This window comes from Siphateles boraxobius, unplaced genomic scaffold (genome assembly GCF_051911475.1).
Source record: "Siphateles boraxobius isolate OS27281-9 unplaced genomic scaffold, OSU_SipBor_1 8, whole genome shotgun sequence".
In the NCBI taxonomy this organism is placed as follows: domain Eukaryota; kingdom Metazoa; phylum Chordata; class Actinopteri; order Cypriniformes; family Leuciscidae; genus Siphateles; species Siphateles boraxobius.
In genome coordinates, this window is record NW_027509208.1 from 21728924 (window position 1) to 21753736 (window position 24813).

Sequence of the window (24813 nt, forward strand, 5' to 3'; positions counted from 1 at the left end):
GTACATATACCTAAAGAGTGCATCTTACCTCAAAGGTGCATATTGGTACCAAAATTGTACATATTAGTACCTAAATGTCACATATTAGACCCTTTTGAAAGGGTACCGTCCCAGTGACAGCTTTTGTACTTTTTCTCTTTTTTTTGAGAAAATAGAGTTCCACTTGGCTAAAAATGCAAGGGAGTGAGATGACAAATTTAAAGCATTTCCCACAATTTTTTCAACATGATAAATGTGTGGGAGCCACAGTACCAATCCTTAAAAATAGTTTAGAGTCAGATGACCAAGTCTTTGAGGAGATCATTGTAAAATCAGCACCAGAAATATTTTTAACATCTAAAATAAAATCAAACTGCCTCAAATACCCTTTTAAATGGAAAGACATGCCCTAGAGAAACTCTCTGACCCGTCGCAGACGTTTGAGCCACAAGTATTTGAGAATGCTCTCATATGGCATCTGACGGCCGGTGTGAAGTTTGACTGGGACACACAGGAGACCCATGTATGGACAAAGTATCGGGCCTGTCTTTCACTATCTCTGTACCTGATAGAGATAAGCAGCCTGTCTGTCCATGACGCTTGGCAAAAGATCCACCACCAGGGTCTGGTTAAAATAGACTAAGAGGAATTACTGCAGATAAATCTGGCCAATATACATATAATATATAATTTTAAAAAATACTTAATATATTATAAGTAAAATATTTAATGCAACAGAACTTGAAACATCATTTTGTCAATTGTTAATTATAAATACCCTGTGGGGAAACTGTTTGAAATACAGAAACATGCAGGACTTCTATGAAGCTTTCTCAACAAAATCAATCCTTTTGAACCAATGTTTAAAGGTTTTTGTGCTCAACAACATGATCCACCTGTTTCTGTCTACAGCAAATGACCGTTGTTCGTTGTTGGTTCCTTCATTTATTGATGTACTTTATTTGTTCACTTGTTATTCTAGTTCTGTAAACAGCACTGTAATGGCATACAAGGGTCAAAATGGATAAATGCAAAAGGTTTGAAAAATGTCAGTGGCATTCTCTTCATTTGTATCTCACACATACAACATACTCTTTCTCTTGCTTTCTCTTTTATAAGCAGGTCAAGAACAGCATGTGTATGAGTGATTTATTCATTCAGTCTTTTAAGACAAATCTTTTATGAAAATCAAGTTTCTAATATAGTTTATGTGCCTGTGGTGTTTTTAAAATGCTTGTATGTGCAAATTCATCAGTCATTGCTGAGTATTTTCTCCTTAAAACTGCAGTGAACCAAGGACAGTCTCAAAACAGCAGTTTGACACGCCCCTGTCTCCTACCGTCACAAACATGTAGCCAATCCCATCACGAGAGGGGCAGGGCTTTCCTCCACTGACTTTCCAAAGCGTTTCTAAGGATGTTGGTTGTTAGGAGGCAGCTGTCTGACTCTAAGATGGCGATTGGGAACATGGTTTGTGTAACATTAGCAACACATTATTAGCTGTTTGATAAAATACTTAAGCCAAAGGCTTATCAATTGTCATTATGTCAGACGTTGTAGAGAGCGATAGCCTACATAAAACTTGTTACCATTAGACAACCCTGTATAATTCACTCTTCTTCTTCTGAATCAGTTTCTGGTTCAAACATATATTACTGAATTAAACCAGTATCTCCAATTGCCATTATGTAGCGTTACAATAAAGTTAAGCTAGTGCATCAGGTAGTCCGAGTTGGTGTGATTAAGTGGAGGCTGGGCTAATTTGCATATTCAGGAATCCAAAAAATGAAGCAAGAGTATAGGGCTACTTTAAGGTGTGAAGAAGTTATTTTCACCGAAAAAAAAACATTTAAATATGTCATTTTGATTATAAAAGATGAGTTTTAAGGGATATAATTATTGAATGCAGGGGGACTTTAAGAACTGTTTTGTGAAATGTTCTTTGGGGAACCGAAAATGCTTCTTTTGGAACCTTTATTTATAAGAGTGTGTCCTGCTACCTCTATATTACTATTAGGAAATACAAATAAAAAAATTCAAGATAACGAAATTAAGGGCAAAAGTCTAAAATATATTACTGACATAAAACAATACACCACACATATAATAAAGGATAAACAGACGTGTTACCTGAAAATTGAATTTGGAATCAGCACATTGATTTCAGAACACTGACAACGACACAGGGTTTAAATGACATTTAATTATTCAGTAAAAATATTAAATAATTTAGTAGGTCTCAGTCATAGCTGAATGAGATGTCAATTTCAAAATTGTAATAATCTTAAAGGAGTCTGTTTACTTATAGTTTATGCATTTAAATTTGGGGTGGTGTTGTATTGGTTGATCAAATAGACTCAAAGCTCTTGACACAAAAAAAATGAAAAGGTAGGCTATTCATCCAGTTTTGTTTTGTATATTAAAATGTGAATATTAATATAAACATTATATAATATTTTATATAATTTCCATTATGTCTGTTCTGTATAGCTCGGCAGACAGAGGGGGAGAGAACAGACATCAGTAGTTTAATGAAATGAAGGGTGAGCACATTCACTAGCCCCCTGACGTCATCGAGGGAGGATCCGCGCTCGCGCTGGCAATGTTGAAATAGAGGATGCGCTCGCGTTTTGAGCATCGCTAAGAACGAAGGAGGCGCGTTTACTGTGTCTGTGTACTGTATCTAAATTAAATAGAACTTGCTCATATCAAAAGGAAACCTTAGCTTTGCACGGAACATGGCATCAAAATGTCCCAAATGTGACAAAACTGTTTATTTTGGTAAGTCGCCAATTTTGCTTCCTTTTCGAAATTCCATGAATAAAACAATGCACACGCTGTCTGCAACGTAGATGTCATGATGTAGTGTGAATTTAGCCTACTTTCAGTCGCATTTATCGTGGTATGCATTGTAAATAACGTCTACAAACCACACAGTGTGGGCTCGATAATTAACTGGCTAATCACGAGTGCACGATAGCCTTACTAAATTAATTACGTTTTATGATTAAGATTTGTACACCTGATTACAGACGCCGCAGCTATAAACTATTTTATCTGCTGAGATATGAGATACAATGAATATTGAAGTGGTGCAGTGAAATAGCCTAAATACCATGGAAATCACCACACGAGAGGGAGAGAGTTTTTGGTTATTAGGCTACTGAATTAATAATTTATGACGCATCACATGAAATGCAGAATCGGGATGAATGAAAGTAGCCTATATAACTGAGTGTACATTACTTGACACTTAGAGCTCAGAATCCCATAGTTTATATTTTTTAGTTAAAACGGGTGACCATATAATAAATATAATAGGCTAATCAGGTGGATTTTCAATATAAAATTCAGGTTCATAGTCGTTATTTTATGTACTAGACTGAATACCTTTTCATTTTTAAATGTGATCAGCTATGAGTGCAATAATAGCATCAGCCAATACAACACCACCACAAATTGAAATGCATAACTAGATTGAACATTCAGTTTCAATCTGGTTTGACCCATTTAATGCGGTTAACACTTATACACTCTTCTGTCCAGTCTATACATTATTTATAGGCCTTTACTTTCCTTTCATTCTAAAAAAGCCTCCTGTGAATGTAGTGTGGCCACATTTTGATTTATTGGATTATGTCAAACAGTGCTCTGCTTTTTTCTTCCTCTTTATCTTCTCTGGTTGAATAGATGGAAATGTATTTTAAACTGCAGGTGTCATTTGTCCCTACAGTCTAGTTAGTCATTATATTAATTTAATATTTATCAGCTGTCGGCTAGAATACATTTTTGTATTCAATACAACTCCCTACAAGGTTTAATTTTTATACTAAAATATACTCTAACTGTAAATGAACAGCATTAGTTTTGTATGAAGGTAATATGATGCCATAAAGAATCGCATGGCAGGGTACGATTTGTGATAGTGTAGGCTACATAAGATTGCAAGTGTAGATTAAAATTGCATGCGCAAGAGAAGATTTGTAAATGTGTAAATCGCCTTTCAAGTGTAGGTAAAAAATATTTGCAGGATTTTACTGTTATCCGTAAGTGTAATTCATGTATTGTGAAGCTGCAGCTGCATGCTAATGCACAATAAATAGGATCTGTATTCCTCTGACTTCCATTTTTACGCGCTTAACTTTTGGCATGTTTTTACGGCCAAATGTGAACAGCAATTTGATCGTGAACAGAAAAAAAGCGAAAACAGAGTCGGGAACTGCAAAACAGATTGATCGCGTAAAACCAACCTTTGTGTAAAAAAATAAACTGTTGCAAATGTCTGAATGACTTGTTGTGCAAAAAGTTCCCGATATATACAGATTTGTACAGTTGCATCTTTCTTTTACCTGCGCTTCCAGTTTTGGCATGATTCTCTCACTCATTGGGTGCTTCTCAATATCCCTCCTCATCTCCTCGCTCCTCTGTCCTCCATCCTATGACCCGGAAACCAATCAAGCACAGCCATCTTGAAGGACATCTCAATTCTCTAATTGCACCGCGAGGAGTCGAGGATCGAGGAGTGAGGAGGCTTTCAGAGGAGTTATGAGCGAGGATACACAGGTGTATCCTATGCGGAAGTGTTTTATTGACTAAACGTGACGCACGTATACATTCTCCTCCCCCTTCACATCGGTCACAATAATTTGAATTTATAGTTTACCCTTGCAGTTTATATAAACCAAACATCTCACATATTTCAACAGGGTATCTTGCTTTATTATTATTCATTATGAATTTCTTAAATAAACAAACTTCAACAACATAAGGGCAGATCCTTTGAGCGCTGCTGATGACGCTGTGAAGTGACGCTCGAGTGATCAAGTATTCCAATGTAAAAAAAGCTTTCATTCGATTCCTCCGTCCTCATTTTCTTTCCTTGCGTCCTTCCCTCACATCCTACAGGGGGAGGAGCTGAGACACTAGGAAAGGAAGCGAGGGAAGGAAACGAGGATGCACAAATAAGAAATGAGAAGCAGCATTGAGTTTTGCAATCGCGAAGAGGAGGGCGGGTCCACCTTCATCATGTAGCCAATCAAATGAGTTTCTCGCGGACTCTCGATTTACTCTGATCTGATTGGTTCGATAAACACGCCAGTCTCCATACCACATCTTTATCTTCATTTGGGTCAGCATCATTCTCAAAAATGGTACTTTTAATGCACACATACATGTTAAATAAATAAATAAATAATTCATGATTGCTCAATAAGCTGTGCACCATTAGACTGATTGTATGAGTTCATACTGAATTTCGAGCTGGTGTGTTAAGAAAGAAAATGTATGTGTATTCTAGGCTAGGGCATGTATCCTGCTCATCATCATCCTCCTCCTCATCAGGCCAGATTTGTTTGTAATGTTGATGCTGCTGAATGTAGGCCTAGTGTCTGCACTACTGCAAGCATAATTTCACCTGTCAATTAATCATGGGCGATTCCAGAATTATTATTTTACTAAAATGAGTTATAATAATATTTTTTCCCTTCAACATTTATTTTAAAGGCATCTTTAAATTATGCATCTTAAAGTAGTCAATAGTGGCGCTTTTCCAGTACCAGCTCAACTCGACTCGACTCGAGTTGAGTTTTCCATTACCTCCAGAATAGTACCTGGTCGTCATAGCGACGCCACAGGAGCTACGCGACACACACCCGCTACCCACACACAAACAGGACAATGGAAAAAATCTAGTGAATGCTGTTTTTGATCCTCGGGATGTGGCTGTTTCTCACAGCAAGTAGACAAACGTTGTTTCAGGAGAGGCTGAGGGCAGCAAAACGAAACACTGCTGAAAAAAACAGCTCCTTCTGGCGCGTGCAATGATGATGCAGTGAATAGTAACAATTCTCTCTGACCAATCAGCAGTCTGCAGTGTTTTCACATCACATTTTAATATCGCCTCAGCTCGCTCAGAACCTCGCCAGAGGTGATACGAAAAAAGTACCCGAAAGCAGGTACAGGTACAACTTTTACACACTGGAAAACCAAACAAAAGCGAGTCGAGTCGAGGCGAGTCGAGCTGGTACTGTGTAGTGGAAAAGCACCATAATTGTATCCCTTAAAACTCACCTTTGATCACCAAAATGTGAGAAAAAAAAATCCTTGAAAATAAATTTCTTCTTGCCTTAAAATAGCTTAAATGTACTCTAACTCTACACCCTTAACTCATTTAGTATACGCGGTTCTATGAATATGCAAATTAGCCCCGCCTCAACTCACTCACACCAGCTCAGAGATCCACTCGTTGATGCTCACACGTTGATCTGATTGGTTACAATTTTGTGACATCAGAAACACCAGCGATTTCGAACCGTGTTTTTGAGACTGTCTTTGGTTCACTGCAGTTTTAAGGAGAAAATACACAGCAATGCTGTTGACTAATGAATTTGCACATGGTTTCTATTAAACACACCACATAGACATATAAACAACATTAAAAATTTGATTTTCACCCCAGGGTGACTTTAATATTTTTTTATTTTTTTATTCATTTATTTGACATGGACATTGCAATTAAACATAGTACAAAACAAGTCTGTGACTGATGCTATGCAAAAAGAGTTTGTAGCTATTGCTAATTTTCAACTCCAGTCCATGGTTGGGCCTTTACACTACAACAATTACTATTTCATCTTAAAAACATATCTATAAACACACTATATAAATCACTTACATACACAAACCAGCTATCTACAAATGGGTACATTCCTGTTTCGATCATCGAAGACTTAACTCGAGAAGTAAACATTCTAAGCTCAGTCATGGTTTTAAATTCAGCGGGTAATGAATTCCACAACTTTGCACTTTTATATGATAAAGCAGACTGACCAAATGAAGTCTTACGGTATGGAACTATACAGTTGTTATTGATAGAGCCTCTGGTGACTCTATTGATGCTTTGTCTCTGCACAAATGAACTAAGTGGCTCAGGTGCTATATTATTGAGACATTTGAAAGTTAGTTTGAGAAAACATAAAAAGCTTAGCAATCTATACTTCTGGAGAATATTGCAATGATGGTAGCGAATTGGCTTCTTATCCATAGTCTTTATAGTTTGATTATATAATGACCTGATATGTTTAGTTGCTGCAAGCGTGGCCTGTCCCCATGCTGTCATGCAGTATGATATATGAGAGAATATCATAGCATGCATGTACAGGAGGGCGGCCTGTACATGCAAAATATTAAGATTAGAGGCCTAAGATTAACAGATTAAAAAATTGTCCTTGCTAATATCATATGCTGAGTCTGAGCTGACTCCCTCCCACTGAGCACTATAGCCGAATAATTAACATGTGAGAATCTACTTTGTCTCTGGCTGCTACTAGCTCTCATGAGACTTGAACAGTTGAGTAGTCTGACCTGGAAAAAGCACTACTATTAAATTGAATACCACATTAAGTCTTTAAGTACTCATCCATGCACACAGCTACTTTTAAATGGCTTTCAGTGGAAGAACACCCTTTTTGCCCACATAATTGTGCAGTTATGCCATAAGGCTAACCGTTCCAAACCTGTGAGACCTTCGTTCATCTTGGGAACACAAATGAAAATCTTTTTGATGAAATCCGAGAGATTCTGTCCCTCCATATACAAGCAATGTTATAACCACTTTCAAGGCCCAGAAAGTTAGTAAAGACATCATTGAAATAGTCCATTTGACTACAGTGGTTCAACCTTAAAGTTATGAAGCGACGAGAATACTTTTTGTGTACAAAAAGAGAAAACGACTTCATTCAACAATTTCTTCTCTTCCCTGTCAGTCTCTGCACTGTTCACGTGAGCATCACGACACATGCGTGTGCTGTTGATGTTTTTACAACATGTACAGCGTCAGAGACTGACAGGGAAGAGAAGAAATTGCTGAATGAAGTTGTTTTCTATTTTAACAAAGTTTTTACTACCTTTCTGGGCCTTGAAAGTGGTTATGACGTTGCTGTCTATGGAGGGACAGAATCTTTCGGATTTCATCAAAAAGATCTTCATTTGTGTTCCTAAGATGAACAAAGGTCTCACAGGTTTGGAACGACATGAGGGTGAGTTATTAATGACAGAATTTTCATTTAGGATGAACTAACCCTTTAAAGAAACCATGAAAACAAAATGGATAATTCTTGTTTTTTATGCAGTATTTATTTATAAATAATTTATCCATGCGCATCCTAATTTTTTTTTTTTTATTCATGTCCTCTCATAATATCAAGTCAAAAATCAAGTCACGCTCTTTTTTTTCTTGTTCGATTTCACTCGTTTCACTCGAATATACGTCACAATAGAAAAGAAAATACAATCGCATCTTGTTTCATGCCGACTTTAAGTTATTTGATTATTTCTATTATAAGTTTATCTAAAACTCTTTTTCAGTTTTTTTCTAAAGTGTTTGCGACCTCTGCAACTTTCTGTCAGACTGAAATTTGCCATGCATATCCTCATTATGGAAATAGCTCATTTGATACTCAGGTTAAGTGGGCAGCAAATCTAGACAAGGACTAATTACTGTCTGTTCAACTCTCTGCACATTTGTCTGCACCACAAAAAAAATAGTTTTTCAACCTGTTAATTTTTTGCCAAGATACGATTGAAAACTGAAAGTGAAATCGCATGCATTTAGCATGAAATGGAGATCAAAAGGCAAAAAGAAATGCTGAAAAACAATGTTATTAAAAATAACAATATTATAATAATAATATATTATAATAAATAAATATATTTCCATTTTAGCTAGTTGCCTAGAAACAACACTGCATGCCAATGGAAGATGCCAAACTGCTACATGCCAGAAAGTAGAAGTTTTTAATAGTATAATTTTATCCAATTTTCACAAAAAAGTTGGATATGAATACTCTCTATATTGACTGGGTCCATATCCACTGCATTCCATTCAATTTGATGCATTTAATTATATACTATACGCAATTACACATTTAGGGTCTTGTGCTCACCAAACCTGCATTAGATTGATCAAAAAAATACAGTAAATACAGTATGTAAAATAACTGTTTTCCATTTAATATGTTTTAAAATGTCATTATTCCTGTTGGCAAAGCTGCATTATCAGCATCATTACTCCAGTCTTTAGTGGCGCATGATCCTTCAGAAATCATTCTGATATGCTGACTTGATACTCAAGAAACATTTCTTATTATTATCGTCCCTTCTTTATTAGCTGTTTTACTTTTTTTAAAGGCAAGTCACTAGAATGTAGTGTAAGAAAAGAAACCCTTTTTTTTGTTTATTCAAAGTCGTCCCTTCTTTATTAGCTGTTTTATTGTGTTATATGCATAACGTGCTTGCAAAGTGAAGAAAATGGATTTGTTACCCTGAGGCAACATCCTGCAATAGAACACATAAAAATAAACATACTTCCCCAAACATCCCTGAATGGATTTCACAAAGTTTGACCTAAAATGTTTTTGTGCTGTTCTTCAGTCTTGACTCACACTGACGTGATGTGATGTCTGCTCTGTGAAGAACGGCTCATGAGGGTTTTCTGTGCTCCCTCAGGCATGTGCCTGGAATATACTGGCCTCGATATGAAGAGGTCAGGTTTGATAAGAACCCTTCACTCATCCACATATCCCTGATGTAATCTATGAGACAGTAAACAGATGGACATTAGGCATATTCATATTATTTCTTATTAGACCAGGGCCGGCGCTAGCCATTTGGGTGTCCTAAGCACAAATGCTTGGTGGTGCATATGTGTGTGTATTTATATATACAAAATAATTATACACAGTACACACACATATATCATGTAAACACAAACTTTTATTTTGGATGCGATTAATCTTTTCCCAGCCCTAATAATTTGACAACTCTGAATATGAAAATATACAAACACTGAGATTGTGGGGGTTTTTTTTCCTAATTGCAGTTTCACCAACAGATGTCGCCCTTGGGCCTTGGCCTATGAACCTCTTGAAAACGACCGCATTATCCGCATAGAACAACAACGAAAAAACGTATCTAAGCGGTCTTCCTTTTCTTCTCAAACAAACTAACTGCATCTTAAACAGCCCAAGTTTAAAAATTTCCCCCGTTTCAAATTTCAAGTTTAAAAAAGTTTAATAGAAACCCCCGGACCCCCGTTAAAATAAAAGATTCAACATGCAGGGCTAAAAAAGCCTGCCCCGGATCATTTGCACTACTAGCGACGCCCCCCTGGACATGCATACACGACGCAAGGGCGCCCGCGCTACAAAACTAACATTTTTATTTAAAACATTGTCTTACCTGCAAGCGACGCACGAGTATCATCCCGCTGTCTCTTCTTTTTCTTTTTCCGCCCACGACTCTTGGTGCCTTTTCGAGGCCATGTCTGAGGTCGGTGTCTACCAAATTTGACATTGATTGAGGCATGAACAGACCACTGGGAGGTGGGGAAGGGGGGGCACCAGAGGGAGACTGGCACAGGAGATTCACCTTTTTCTCGACTAATTTGGTCTAGGCCTATATTACTTTTGTATTGCTTTTGTATATTAACATGCTTTAGACATTTTATTTGTTATTTATACTAGTAGCCTATTGTGATGATTTTTCACGACCCAGATTTTTTGGTGCCCCCCCAAGCACTTGGTGCCCTACGCGCAGTGCGTGATGTGCGTGTGCGGAGCGCCGGCCCTGTATTGGACTCACTTACACGCATTAAAGTCGGTAAAAAAAGAAACTGCGAAAGTCTTCTCTTCCATGCAGTGACATATATTCGAGTGAAACGGATTCACGAACAATACAAAAAAAGGTTGGGATTTGATTTTATACATGAGGAATTGATTGGACGGTTGTGGTATGCTATTGGTCAACTCATGTGAGTGACAGGTTGTCTTTTGTGTCTTGTAGCGGAGAAATTGACATCTCTGGGGAAAGACTGGCACAAATTCTGTCTGAAGTGTGAACGCTGTAACAAGACTCTGAATCCAGGAGGACATGCAGAGGTGAGTGTAAGGCAGCTAAAAAATGGAGAAAAAGGAAGTACTGAAGATAAAACCCCCATTTAAAAAACCATACCCCTCCCCCCTTTTTTCTTCCTGTATATTAATTTTGGTTTACAGTCTGAAAATGTATAAAATTAAGTAATATTACATGAGCAAGAGTGCTAGCTGTTCCAAATATCAACACAATAACAACAATGTAAAAACATGAAAACTCTCTGACAGTAGGTGGCTGTTATAGAAAAGCAGAAATATAGCGGTCATCCTGCTTGCTGTGGTCTACAAAACAGTGCTGTGCGACTTTCTGTTTTTAACCTGCTTGTCGGGGAAAAAAGCCAAACAGTATTTACATGTTTTCAAACAGCCATTCAGATTTTTGTATTAGCTATGCTGTTAATCACACAAAACCAAGAGTTCAAGAGACAAGAGAGCCGGTTCTGGACTCTTACTCTCCTCTCTCTTCCTCACTGTTGCTTAGCAAAATGGTCTGTTCGTAAATTATATATAGCAGAAGCAGATTATCTTATTGGTATCACGTTAGGTGGTTATAATGAGTGCAGGAAGATTACAAAAGGAGTACAAAATAAACAGTATTTGAATAAGAATATTTAAGAGAGAACATGCAGGAGAACAGAATAACAAAACCACATTATACAAAGACAACAAGGAACACCGAACTGAGGAAACTAAAGACGTAAATACATAAGGAGTGGTAATGAACTGAACAGAAACAGGTGTGTAATTAATTAGGAACTATGTAAACTAATAGGCAGGCAGACAGGCAAACAGGAAAAGCTAAAACAGCATGATAATAAAACAGAAATAAACAGACCATTACTGTTACAGTAGCTCCCCCTTCTGGCACCTCCTCACGCCGATGATAATTTAAACTGATGAGAGAGGGAGGGCGGAGACTCTGGAGGAGGACGAGGGGCTGGCAAAGGGCAGGAGACAAGAGGAGATGGTGGTGGGAGAAACCAAGGCAGCAATGATGGTGGGAGGAGCCAGGGAGCAGAGGAGAGCAGGATGAGCCAGGTGGGGACCGAGACCACAGCCAGGACGAAGGCCCATGGCAGAGTCGGAAGAGAGAGGAGCCATGATGGAGATTTGGCAGGTGAAGGGACGACAGATGGAGACAGAGCCGATAGAGGTGGAGACTCAGGCAGAGCCGATGAGACTTGACAACACCAATGGACCAGGAGACCAAGGCGGAGTCACAGTGACAGGCATCCGAGGTGGAACCAGGTGGAGGACTGAGATGGAGCCGGTGAGACTGAGGACCAAGGTGGAGCCGGAGGAAAAGCAGAGCCTGGCAGAGCCAAATGAGTGGAGAGATGAAGCACAGCTGAAGGCCTAGAAGTCTATGGCACAGGCCGAGCAATAACTGGTGAAGGCAGAGCTAGAGGGACGAGGTAGCCTGGTGGAGCCGTAAGGACAATGGTTACAGGTGGAGCCTATGGAGGGAGGAACCAAGGTGAAGTCAACTGGTCAACAAGCCGAGGTAGAGTGACAGGCTTGGCGGCTGGAGGCGGAGCCAGGGGATCCTCTTGCCAAAGCCGAGCTGGAGACTGGAAGATCCAATGCAGATCCACACAGCAGAGTGGGATCGAAGGAGGAGCCGAGGGACTGAAGGGAAACAGCGGAGACAGGGCAGAGGAACTGGCTGTCATTGGTAGAGGAGGTGGGAGGGGAGACTGGGCAGGATTACTGGAGATCCAGGAGACTTGGAGCTGAGCGAAACTGGAGACGGGAGACTACAGGGTAATCCTTTTCCAAATTCTCATCAAAATTACAGAGGCCAGCTGCAGCTCTCCCTTAGCGGCGGGAGTGTGGGCAGGGCTGTCTGTTTTAGATATTGATGCAGATAATTCACTGATTATAACATACTTGGCCTCATTCACTAAGCATGTGTACGAAAGTTTTCACGAAAAAATCATTCACCAAAAACGTTCATAATAAAATGTATTCTAAATTTACAAAAAATGTAGAGACAACTGAAACTACACTTACGTAAAAAACACTTTCTCTTTGCGGCTGTCACGGTTAGGTGGCTGCAGTAGGTCACGACGATGTAGATTATCAGAGCAAACAATCCTTTAATAAATAAATAAATTTCGTCCTCTAGCCGTGGCAGGTGAAAGTCAGGTATGGAAGTAAAATAATGTCAAATGTTTTTGAAATAAAAAGCCTGTTGAATTGCACTACTTGGAAAAAAATAGGCATTGCATTAACCATGCTTGCATTTTAATGCATTGTATTTTTAGGGTTTGCATTTTTTTGGGCTGAAATTCAACAGGGTTGAATATTTAAGCTGTGAATATTTCAATTAAAAACATTTCAAACACATTTTCATTATTAAAAATTCAATAATGCATATTGACCCTTCATATTTCACTTCCAAAATATTCTAACTGTTTAAAAATACAACCTATAATATTCAACAGGCAATTTTCGGTCCATTTTATTTCGCTTTGCAAATTCGCTTCTACAAATTCAGTGGTTCAAATTCGACAGTAAATTCAACATTGACGTCCAGGAACTGCAGGAAAAGCAGAAGATTGCCGAGCATACTCTCCATCTGATGTTAGTCGACCTCACCAGCAGGGGGTGCAAGCGCTTGTTGTTGACGAAGACCAGCAAAATTAGAGCAAGTCATTCATTCATAAAACTCATTTACAGCAATGTAAGTTTATTTGTGATTATTATGACGGCTGTTTTTGTTAAATTCGGTGCCTTCACGCTTACTTTTCCTGTGCAGCCTACATGCATATTTCTCTACCATGAACGAGATCATAATGTTATTCCCCGATGCGGATATACAGATCCAATGTTACATTTTTTGGTTGTTTAGTTGCCTTAACTTTATATTGTGGCGATGTGCTGCATGCAGGCTATTCCCCCTCAATACTTCAGGATTCTCCTGCTGGACATATACAACGCTTAACGTAGCTTAATGGACTAGTGATGTAAAAGTCCAAACTCACAGGCAAGCAGATGGACTCAGAATAACGCGCACAGCTGAGCGTTTCCCAGTGATAGACTGGCGTAATGTGCACCCTTTGGATTTTTGATATTTATTCAAATAAATTTAAGTTTGCTATTGAAGTTAGAAACGTACATGCCAATGTTGTATGCAAATTTAGAGACGGTCCCTAAATGTCCGAATGTCCAATGTCAAGCCAATTTTACATTTAGTCATTTAGCAGACGCTTTTATCCAAAGCGATTTACAGTTAAACTAACAATAGGAGGACAACAATATGCAAGTGCTATGATCCCAGTTTAAGCTTATGCAATACACATAGGCATTTTAGTACTTTAGGACTTATATATATATATATATATATATATATATATATATATATAGAGAGAGAGAGAGAGAGAGAGAGAGAGAGAGAGAGAGAGAGAGAGAGAGAATAGAATAGAAAGTGTTAGTATTAATTGATCAAGTGTTGATTTTATGCCAGTATATCACGAAACGCTCAGCATGAAACTTTGCGCGTAAAGTTTACAATCTGAGTCCATCTTCTTGCCTGTAGCCTATATAGTAGCCTAGCCTACATACCCAATAAGGTGCAAGATTGGTCTTTCATATCACTGTATGTGTTAAGCGTTTTGTCCCAACGGAAAGGGAATCCTTGAGTATGAGGTATTGAGGGAAACCGATTATAATCCTGTCATGGTAGAGAAAGCTGATGACATGTAGAATACACAGGGAAAGTAACAATGAAGTTATTGAATGAAACATAAACACAGCTTTTGTGTGTTTATCATCTTTTCCGCATATACTGTCACAGATAATCATTTCCATTTTATGAATGAATGTCTTCGTCAACAACAAGCGCACCATCTGATGGTGAGGTCGACTAACAGCAGATGGAGAGTATGCCCGGTAATCTACTGCTTTTGCTGCAGTTCCTGGACGACAATGTTGAATTTACTGTCGAATTTGAACCACTGAATTTGTGGAGGCGAATTTTCAAAGAGAAATAAAATGGCCCGAAAATTGCCTGTTGAATATTATGGGTTGTATTTTTAAACAGTTTGAATATTTTGGAAATGAAATATGAAGGGTGAATATGGATTTTTGAATTTTTAATAATGAAAATGTGTTTGAAATGTTTTTAATTGAAATATTCACAGCTTAAATATTCAACCATGTTGAATTTCAGCCCATTAAAAATGCAAGCCCTAAAAATACAATGCATTAAAATGCAAGCATGGTTAATGCAATGCCTATTTTTTTTCAAGTAGTGCAATTCAACAGGCTTTTTATTTCAAAAACATTTGACATTATTTTACTTCCATAGTCAGGTGGTCTCCAGGAAGGTACCGCTAGTTTAGGGGACCAGGAGGTGCACGTAGTTAAGGGAGCCATGGAGTTGGCGGCAGCTCAGGAAGCCATGGAGGCGCCGGCTGTTCAGGGAGCCAGGGAGGATCAACCCTTGCCACGGGAGCTTGGCTCAACCACTATGGTTGAGGACGTATAGCTCTGGAGTGGGCTCGGGTTGGAGCGGGCTCAAGGGCTGGAGCCAGATCTGGCACTACTTTCCTCGGGAGCGGGCTCTGGCGCAGCGGACTCTGGCACAACCTCCTTAGGAGGTGGCCTTGGCAGAGCGTCCTCTGGTGTGGGCTCTCTTACTGGAACGAATTCTTCACTAGAACGGACTTGAAAACGGACTCTGGAAGTGGGGACTAGAGAGGGGAAGATTTCATCTTAGGCACCCATATGGAGATAATAGAAGGATCCGCCACTCTCGCTGCTAGATCAGCGCTGTTCGAAACCATCTTCTGGGCTCGAGGGAAGACTGGAGGAATGGGTAGCATAGTCCCGATGTTGAGGGATGTGGAGGGTTCAGTCATAGGCTTGGGGAGAGCTGGAGCACCCAAGTATTTTCGGGATGGGACTTGATGATCTTTTATATTGTCTCCCTCTAATTTCATCAACCACGAAATCAGAACCATTTAGCCAGATGATGTAATTGATATAATCAACCAAGGCTAGGCTACTTTGCTTTTACTGGTAGAAAGAATTTAGAAATAATTTGCCATGCAGTCCCATCCAAAAGCAGGCACTGAGTATAGAATCGCTACAGCTCACCAGATGGGAATATTCCACAAAGTCCTCCATGATGGTGTAGAGGAGATGGTCCTCAGCTCGTCTTCTTCTCTCCGTTAGATCCATCTTTGAGTCTTGTTTTGGGTCTTGGTTCTACAGATGGCTGTGGTGAAGCTGACAGCAATGAAGATTATCAGAGCAAATCCTTTAATAAATAAATCCAAATGGCACTGTTAAACTCAAGGAACAGGTATCAAAACCACGTAACATAAATATAAAACAATCCAAGACAAGGAGCAGACTGAAACTGAGGGCTTAAATACATGAGGGTAAATACTTGAGAGTAAACAAAGGAGGATGATGAGTTAATTGACGAAAGACTGGTGAATAAGATTAACTAATGAAAATTAGAGCCATTTCTCGAGGATCTGGCGAGAGCACGTCTGCAGAAAGCCCCATGTTGAAAAGAGTGACGAAAGGCTATAAAGGAAAGGTTGTGCGTAAAGCCCTTATATGGAGATGGTTTGGGCATCTTTTATGCACATGACTAATCTTGTGCACGTGCACGTTCATTTAGAATACTTATTTTATAATACTAATTCAATAATATTAGAACGAGATTGAGAACAAATTCATCTGCATACTCACGTGATTCTCATGTGCGCACAAATGAGAATTGATCCATGCAATTATTAGTGAATGAGACCCACTGTTATCAGCGGTGCAAAGAGCCTTAGTTCTGTGAAAATATCATCCCCCTTTTGAAAAATGTGCGCTTGTTGTGTACCTCAATTCTTAAAGGAGAACTCCGGGCAATTTTTAAGTTAATCTTGATCGTTAGACCTTTGTGAGTACTGACTATAGAAAAAAAAAACCGAACCGGATTGGTGATTGCTACGCGGAGCTGCGACCGCGAATGCCCAGAGCTCCCACCCAGCTAAAACGGCAGCTATGGGGGCATCGACATAAAGAGCGTTTTTGAACCTCTTAACAGACACAAAATGCAATTAAAATGTCTGTCCAACATGAACAGGGACCCTACATGTGAACAAGATGCGTTTAGCAACTTAGCCATTGTTTCAACTCACCTAAATAGTCTTTTAGACGGCAAGCTGTAGTCTCACGCTGCAGTCCCTTGCTGTAGCCGGAAAAGGTAAACAATGTCCAGGTGGGAGGAGCGTTGATCATGTGCGACGAGTTATGATCAGAGTTGCTTACAAGTGAAGAAGAAATGGTTCGTGTTTGTGCCTTTCCGAATTGTGACAACAGAATGCGAAAATATAAGAGCTTAAATTTTCATCGTCTTCCTTTCCATGACCTCGAGATTCTGCAGTTGTGGCTATAGTTGTATTTCAACTTGATGTGCAAACTCCCGTAGAAGTACTACGCGCTAAAGATTACCGCATTTGCAGTGAACACTTTGACAAGGATGACTACACACACTCAACACAGCGGGGCCGTTTGAAGAAAAATGCCATTCCATGTACGAAGACTCGTCGCACATGATCAACGCTCCTCCCACCTGGACATTGTTTACCTTTTCCGGCTACAGCACGGGACTGCAGCGCGAGACTACAGCTCGCCGTCTAAAAGACTATTTAGGTGAGTTGAAACAATGGCTAAGTTGCTAAACGCATCTTGTTCACATGTAGGGTCCCTGTTCATGTTGGACAGACATTTTAATTGCATTTTGTGTCTGTTAAGAGGCTCAAAAACGCTCTTTATGTCGATGCCCCCATAGCTGCCGTTTTAGCTGGGTGGGAGCTCTGGGCATTCGCGGTCGCAGCTCCGCGTAGCAAGCACCAATCCGGTTCGTTTTTTTTTCTATAGTCAGTACTCACAAAGGTCTAACGATCAAGATTAACTTAAAAATTGCCCGGAGTTCTCCTTTAAAAGACCATATTTCAAAGACAATAGAAGTACTATGGCCTTAGTGCTTTTAGACTTGATCTCGCTTTTGACTTCCTAGACCAAAAGATTCTTTCATTTCGGCTGGAACTTTCTATTGGTATCACAGGTACAGTTCTCAAATGGTTTCAGTTTTTCCTGTCTAATAGAAGTTTCTCTGTTAGTATAGGTGTTTATTCATCCTTGGCGACTCTCCTCATCTGTGGTGTACCCCAGGGATCGATTATGGATCAGTTATGAGTAGATTTGGGGTGTCGTACCACTGCTACGCGGACAACACCCAACTCCAAATACCTATAACATACAATTATAATTCAGGAAATAAGAGATTGGAAGTCTTCACAAACTCATATTGTGGCTCACCAACATTTTTACACTACTTAACAATGTTAAAACCCAAATTATCCAATTCGGGCCAAAAGAGCATTCTGATGATAACTTGATAGATCTAGGCAACCTCACGCCGTACCTTACATCTGACGTTAAAAAGATTTAGGAGTGTACCTAGATAGCAGTCTTAAATTAGACAAAAAAATTAATATCATAGTTAGCACTAGCTTGTAGCATCTTCATCGGTTAGCAAATGTTAAACCCTTTTAAGCTGGGATAGTTTTTAAACTGTTATTCACACTTTTATTTCAACACAACTCGTTTACTGTAATTCATTGTATGGCGGGTTACCTCTCTCCTCCATCTCTCATCTCCCAGTGGTCTAAAAATTGGCTGCCTGTCTGCTCACGGGAAGCCGCAAACGAGATCATGTCACACTGATTTTATGCTCTCTGCACTGGCTGCAAGTCCAATACCGAATTGATTTAAAAATTCTATTATTTGTTTACAAAGCTCTCAACAATATAGCCCCTAAATACCTTCCCAGCTTAATTGTTACTCACAACTCATCCAGATCACTTATATTATGAAATCATCATCTCTTGTCTCTCACAGATGAAGCCAGTGCCTTCGCAGTGGCTGGCCTTAACAACCTACCACTACCTGTTAGAACAGCTCCCTGTGTCAGCCGAATTCATGTCCTTTTCTTCTGTGGTTTTAATCTTTTGTAACTTTTATGTTTATTGCTCTTATTTTCCTTCTTTTTTTATTTACAGCACTTTGGCCAAACAAGGTTGATTTTAAATGTGCCTTACAAATAATCTGAATTGATATTTAATTGAATTGAATTTGAATTGAATTGAATATACATATATAACATTTAAATTCATGTCACTTTACGTTACATAAAAAAATAACATAAAAATCTTTTTTATTTATTTTTTTACATTAATGTAATTAATGTTCTATTTATTAAAACCAAGTATAGATCTTATCAAATTAGTGTTTTAAGTATGTTTACATTTATTACAAAATAACTAATGGCAGTAACCATTTAAACAATATAATTTATTTTTGAACTGATGTTGAGCAGTTCTTTTTACTAGTCAACTTATTTTTGTATCATCAGTCATGCTTAGTAAACACTGTTTGTCACAGACACGAAGATCTATCTTTAATTTCACCACTTTCACCCACTCAGACATAATGTTTTCAGGCCATTTCAATTTTTATTTTGATGTGACATGAAGCGGTGATTTTTTCCATTAGCCTTCCCATTAACACCATAATATTGTTCAGTCAGACTTATTCGTGAACGCGGAACACGCACGAAAACAAGTAGTGGGATTTATCATGTGAACCAATCATAACTGATCATAACCAATCATAACGTGATTCTTTTCACGTGACTTTTCCCCATTCATCTCAACTTCCCCCCACTAAACCCACCGCTTGCTTTAGAGGCTCTGTTAAAAGTCAATGGCCTCAGGGGAGGCAAGATACACGCAGTGTCCCACTGTCCCTTTACCCGCTGTTGGACAGTGTTACTTTAAAAAACAACAACAAGTGATTTATACACTTAATGTCACATTTTGAATTGTTTTATTTTTGTAATATGGATTATTTTCTCATTCAATTTGTTTGTGGAGGCAATGCCTTCCTTGCCTCTTTGGAGAAGTCCTACTTACTTGGGTCAAAAAAGCACTATTAAGTTAAACTAATTGCATTTAATTGTAAATAAGATGCCGTTAAGTGTCCGAAACATTCAGTTTTTACTTAAGAATGTTCTTTTAAAGTATATTATGTCTGTAATAAGATGTCTTTTTCACAAGGGCCGGTACAGTTGTTTGCTCTTTCGATGTTGAGAATATTTCATGCTCTAATCTTTGGACAGCATGAATGTTAATTTTTGATGACAGCAGACAAGGATGGCAGGAACTGGATGCCTAATTAATCTCAGTGATGTGCTTTATCCACTGTTAACAGCATGATGGGAAACCATACTGCCACAAGCCATGCTATGCTGCCCTCTATGGACCAAAAGGTACAGTACATCTAATTAGTGTCTTGGATTCAACTATTCATAATTTGTGGGGCTTGCAGCAAGTATGACACTCTCTCCTTTGATGCTACAGTTTCTTAATGAGACAGAGAGCCTGCACAGGAGCAGTTTCATCTCTTAAAGGGTTAGTTCACCCAAAAATGAAAATTAAGTCATTAATTACTCACCCCCATGCTGTACCAACCCCGTAAGACCTTCGTTCATCTTCGGAACACAAATGAAGATATTTTTGATTAAATCTGAGAGGTGGATCACTGCTACATAGGCTGCCAGAGGGAATGAAACTTGACGGCCCAGAAAGTCATTAAAGAACATGTTTAAATAATCCATGTGCCTACAGTGGCTCAACTATAAGTTTATCAAGCGACGAGACTACTTTTTCCCCGAAAAAAAAAACATAATAACGACTTTATTCGACTATTCCTTTTCATTCCTTGTGGGCCTGAGACGAGAGTTCAAGAGATTTCCACGACGCATGCGCGAGAACTGAACAAGAAGTATTAGAAGAAGAACGTTCTCTTCTCAGTTCTCGCGCATGCGTCGTGGAAATCTCTTGAACTCTCGTCTCAGGCCCACAAGGAATGAAAAGGAATAGTCGAATAAAGTCGTTATTATGTTTTTTTTTTCGGGAAAAAAGTAGTCTCGTCGCTTGATAAACTTATAGTTGAGCCACTGTAGGCACATGGATTATTTAAACATGTTCTTTAATGACTTTCTGGGCCGTCAAGTTTCATTCCCTCTGGCAGCCTATGTAGCAGTGATCCACCACTCAGATTTAATCAAAAATATCTTCATTTGTGTTCCGAAGATGAACGAAGGTCTTACGGGGTGGGTACAGCATGGGGGTGAGTAATTAATGACTTAATTTTCATTTTTGGGTGAACTAACCCTTTAAATCTTCGATCTTGAGATATAGATTAATGCTACATGAATTTAAAGGCCAATTGAATTCTTACAGACTGAAATGTTTAAAAACCTCCCATATAACAGAATCGGAAAAGAAGCAACTGTCTTTTTTCCGTAGGTGTGAATATTGGTGGGGCGGGATCATATGTCTATGAAGCACCTGTCAACGATGATGCTGCCACTGTTGCCATGGAAACCAAACCCAAGGCTGAAGAGAAAAAGGCTACCAGAGGTCCAGTGAAGGGTGAGTTTGTCTGAAATACTGGTTGTACTACTGTAGATCATAAAACAGACACTTAAGTTCTTTTTTTTATGGTGAATTATTTTATTAATCAATTTATTAATGACAGAATTTTCATTTTTGGGTGAACTATCCCTTTAAAAGTGTATTTGTTTTTAGATGTTTCCACTAGTCTGAAACAGCATGTTATGAAAAGCCAAATAGCCCAAAATCTCAAATTGTTTTTGCCTGTGTCTTGCCTTAAAGAACACCCCAATAATGTCCTAGCAATTTACATGGGAAAATCTACTTCTACTGTTTGTTTTGAACAATATCAGTGTGGACAATGAATTCCGCATTGTTTTGTCTTACATTTATAGGGAAAAAAATGTTTGTTATTTAAACTAATGCTTTGTATAAGAACAATTATTCACCTAATTTTCTCCAGCTGCAAGTTTCAGTTCGTTCTCTGGTGAGCCGAACATCTGCCCAAGGTGCAGCAAAACAGTATACTTTGGTAAGCGCTGACATTCAGACATTAAAGTTCACCAAAAATGGATTTGTGCAGGGACATGTGTGTTCAGCAGTGCCAGGACATACATTAGCATTTTGTTGTGGTCGACTGATGCTTACAGAAGGGCCTGTGTTTCCTGTGTGTTTCAGCTGAAAAGGTCAGTTCCCTGGGTAAAGACTGGCACAGACCCTGTCTGCGCTGTGAGAGGTGCAAGAAGACCCTGGCTCCTGGCAGCCATGCAGAGGTGAGCGACAGAAACACACTGCAGCTTTGTTGGCGGTGTTTTTAACCCTTAAAGGGATAGTTCAACCAAAAATGATAAGTAGCCCATGATTTACTCACCCTTAAGTCATGCTAGGTGTATATGACATTTTTCTTTTAGATGAAGACAATTGGAGTTATATAAAAAAATGTCCTGGCTCTTCCATGCTTTATAATGGCAGTGACTGAAGTCCATAAAAGTGCATCTATCCATCATAAAAGTGCTCCACACGGCCCTGGGGGGTTAAGAAAGGCCTTCTGAAGCGAAGCAATGAGTTTGTGTAAGAAAAATATTCATATTTAACACGTTACAAAGTAAAACTCTGGCTTTCGGGCCAAATGTAAGTAGAATGGCAGTACAACGCATTACTCGCATAAGTTGCGCTTAGACTTAAGTTGAATCCTTGTATCCACATGTTCATGTGTCCTTTAGTTATTTTACTTCATAAAGTTTTTAATATGGATATTTTTCTTACACAAACTCATGGCTTTGCTTCAGAAGGCCTTTATTAACCCCCCGGAGCCTTGTGGAGTTCGTTTATGATGGATAGATGCACTTTTATGGACTTAAAAACAGAAACTTAGAAACTAGAAACCAGTCACTGGCATTATAAAGCTTGGAGGAGCCAGGACATTTTTTAATATAACTCTGATTATATTCACTGAAAGAAGAATGTCATATACACCTAAGATGACTCGAGGGTGAGTAAATCATGGGCTAACTTTCATTTTTGGGTGAGCATTCCCTTTAAACGTATACCTCAGGTCTTTATCGACCCGTGATGTCATCCCCTACCCTCCCCATCATTCATTTTGTTAAAGTTAGACATCAGCATTCTTAGTATTCCACAATCTATTATAAACAATCTAAATAAATAAAATTATTTAAAAAAAACATCTGTTTTCTATTTTTTATAATTTTTTGTAAAAAAAAGTGTATAGGGTCGCTAGCAACCCGAGGTATGTAATAGTGTAAGTATATATATTTTTCTGCGCAAAAATAATTCAATCCCTGATGACTTAATAAGTGCAATTCACCTTTCTTGCACACAGTGGCAATATCTAAAACAAAATGATAGTTTTGTGAATATGGTTGAGATTGTGAATTTGAGCCAGATGCAGTGATGAAGGAAAAAAGCATCTGCTCAAATTGAACCCTTCCACGTTGCAAAAGATAATGAAATATGCTTTGTTTTATTATTTTGTAATTGTTCTTAAAATATTGTTATTGAGATTAATCCAAAATCCGGGTCGTAAAGACCCGAATATGTAATTATTAGTGGAGGAACATTATGAAAATTTAAGAATTATGAGAATTTCATTTATTTTGTTTTTATGTTTTTATTTGATCAAATTTGTATTTAAAAAATATATTTCCTCATATATTTTTGTACGTTTATAGGACAAAAGGCTATATAAGCCTATATAAGGCTATATAAGCATTTGTAGGTTTTACTTGAATATATTTTCAATTTGCAAAACATATTTCCTTGCACCATGTTGTTAATATTTAGTATATATTTGAAATGTATTTGGTCAGATTAAAATCTGTATGGGTTGCCTGTAAGTGTATATGTCCTGTCTCAGTGCTTTGTAATATCATAAAGGTGCAGCTCAGATTTAAACTAAAGTTGACATGTGAAAATAAGTATTATTTACTAATAGTGTACATGGGTTCTGTTTTAAACTACAGCATGATGGCCAGCCCTACTGCCATAAACCCTGTTATGCTGTTCTCTTTGGGCCAAAAGGTACATTTTACAATCTCATTTTATTTATATCAATTATTTCATATATATATATATATATATATATATATATATATATATATATATATATATATATATATATATAATGAGTATGATGTTTTCTCCCTGTTTTTGTTCAGGAGTTAATACCGGAGGTGTTGGCAGTTACATATACGAGGACCCAAACAGTGAAAGCCAGTCCTAAGAACCACAAGCACACCAGCAGTATTAGCAACCGTAGATTCGAGCCTTTCGTCTGCTTCCTTTGAATCTTCCTCTCTTTCTTGAATCTGCACTGATCTTGTTAATCTACAGAATGCCACTTACATACTAATTCTACTCAAAATGAGCTAGTATAACTAATTACTAACAGAAATATGTGTTTAGCTTTTTTGCTGTATTTATGTATGTTTTTTATATATATTTTTAAGAATGTAGTAGGTAAAGATATTGATTTTCTTTTGGACTGTGACGTTAAATTACAGATAACAACTAAATTTAGTTTAGAATAAAACGTCTTTGATGTTAGTTCTAACATATGATTAGTTGTGTAGCATTTTAGCACACTTATTATTCTACTTTACTGACACAAACTTTGCACTTAAGATATGTTCATGTATTAAAAAAAATATTTGTATTTGTAATTAAAAAATAGTGTTAAGTGTATTGAGTTGTTTTGTTTCATTTCAGTTTTGGGATAAAGAAAGAAAGAAAGAAAGAAAGAAAGAAAGAAAGAAAGAAAGAAAGAAAGAAAGAAAGAAAGAAAGAAAGAAAGAAAGAAAGAAAGAAAGAAAGAAAGACTATTTTAAAACTGAAAACTCAAAAAATAAAATGAAAAACAACTCTTAAAATTGGGTAGAAATTACACATTTTGTGGCAAGTTAGATGGATGGGAA

General features: G+C 38.1%; 1 protein-coding gene across 1 annotated transcript; it reads left to right on the forward strand.

Moving 5' to 3' along the window:
- Positions 1–2562: 2562 nt before the first annotated feature.
- crip2l (cysteine-rich protein 2-like) lies at positions 2563–24583 on the forward strand. The gene is made up of 8 exons (XM_077221025.1): positions 2563–2760; positions 10819–10913; positions 20193–20250; positions 21293–21418; positions 21843–21911; positions 22058–22152; positions 23863–23920; positions 24058–24583. The coding sequence occupies exons 1-8, from the start codon at positions 2718–2720 to the stop codon at positions 24120–24122; spliced, it is 609 nt and encodes a 202-aa protein (XP_077077140.1). The 5' UTR covers positions 2563–2717; the 3' UTR covers positions 24123–24583.
- The last annotated feature ends 230 nt before the right edge of the window (positions 24584–24813 follow it).

What these genes read in the sequence shown, in the direction of transcription:
- crip2l (XM_077221025.1), top strand. Translation starts at nt 2,718, where the DNA reads ATGGCATCAAAATGTCCCAAATGTGACAAAACTGTTTATTTTG. An exon ending in ATCCAGGAGGACATGCAGAG is followed by an intron (nt 10,914 to 20,192) that starts GTGAGTGTAAGG and finishes CACTGTTAACAG; the next exon opens with CATGATGGGAAACCATACTG. An exon ending in CAGCAAAACAGTATACTTTG is followed by an intron (nt 21,912 to 22,057) that starts GTAAGCGCTGAC and finishes TGTGTGTTTCAG; the next exon opens with CTGAAAAGGTCAGTTCCCTG.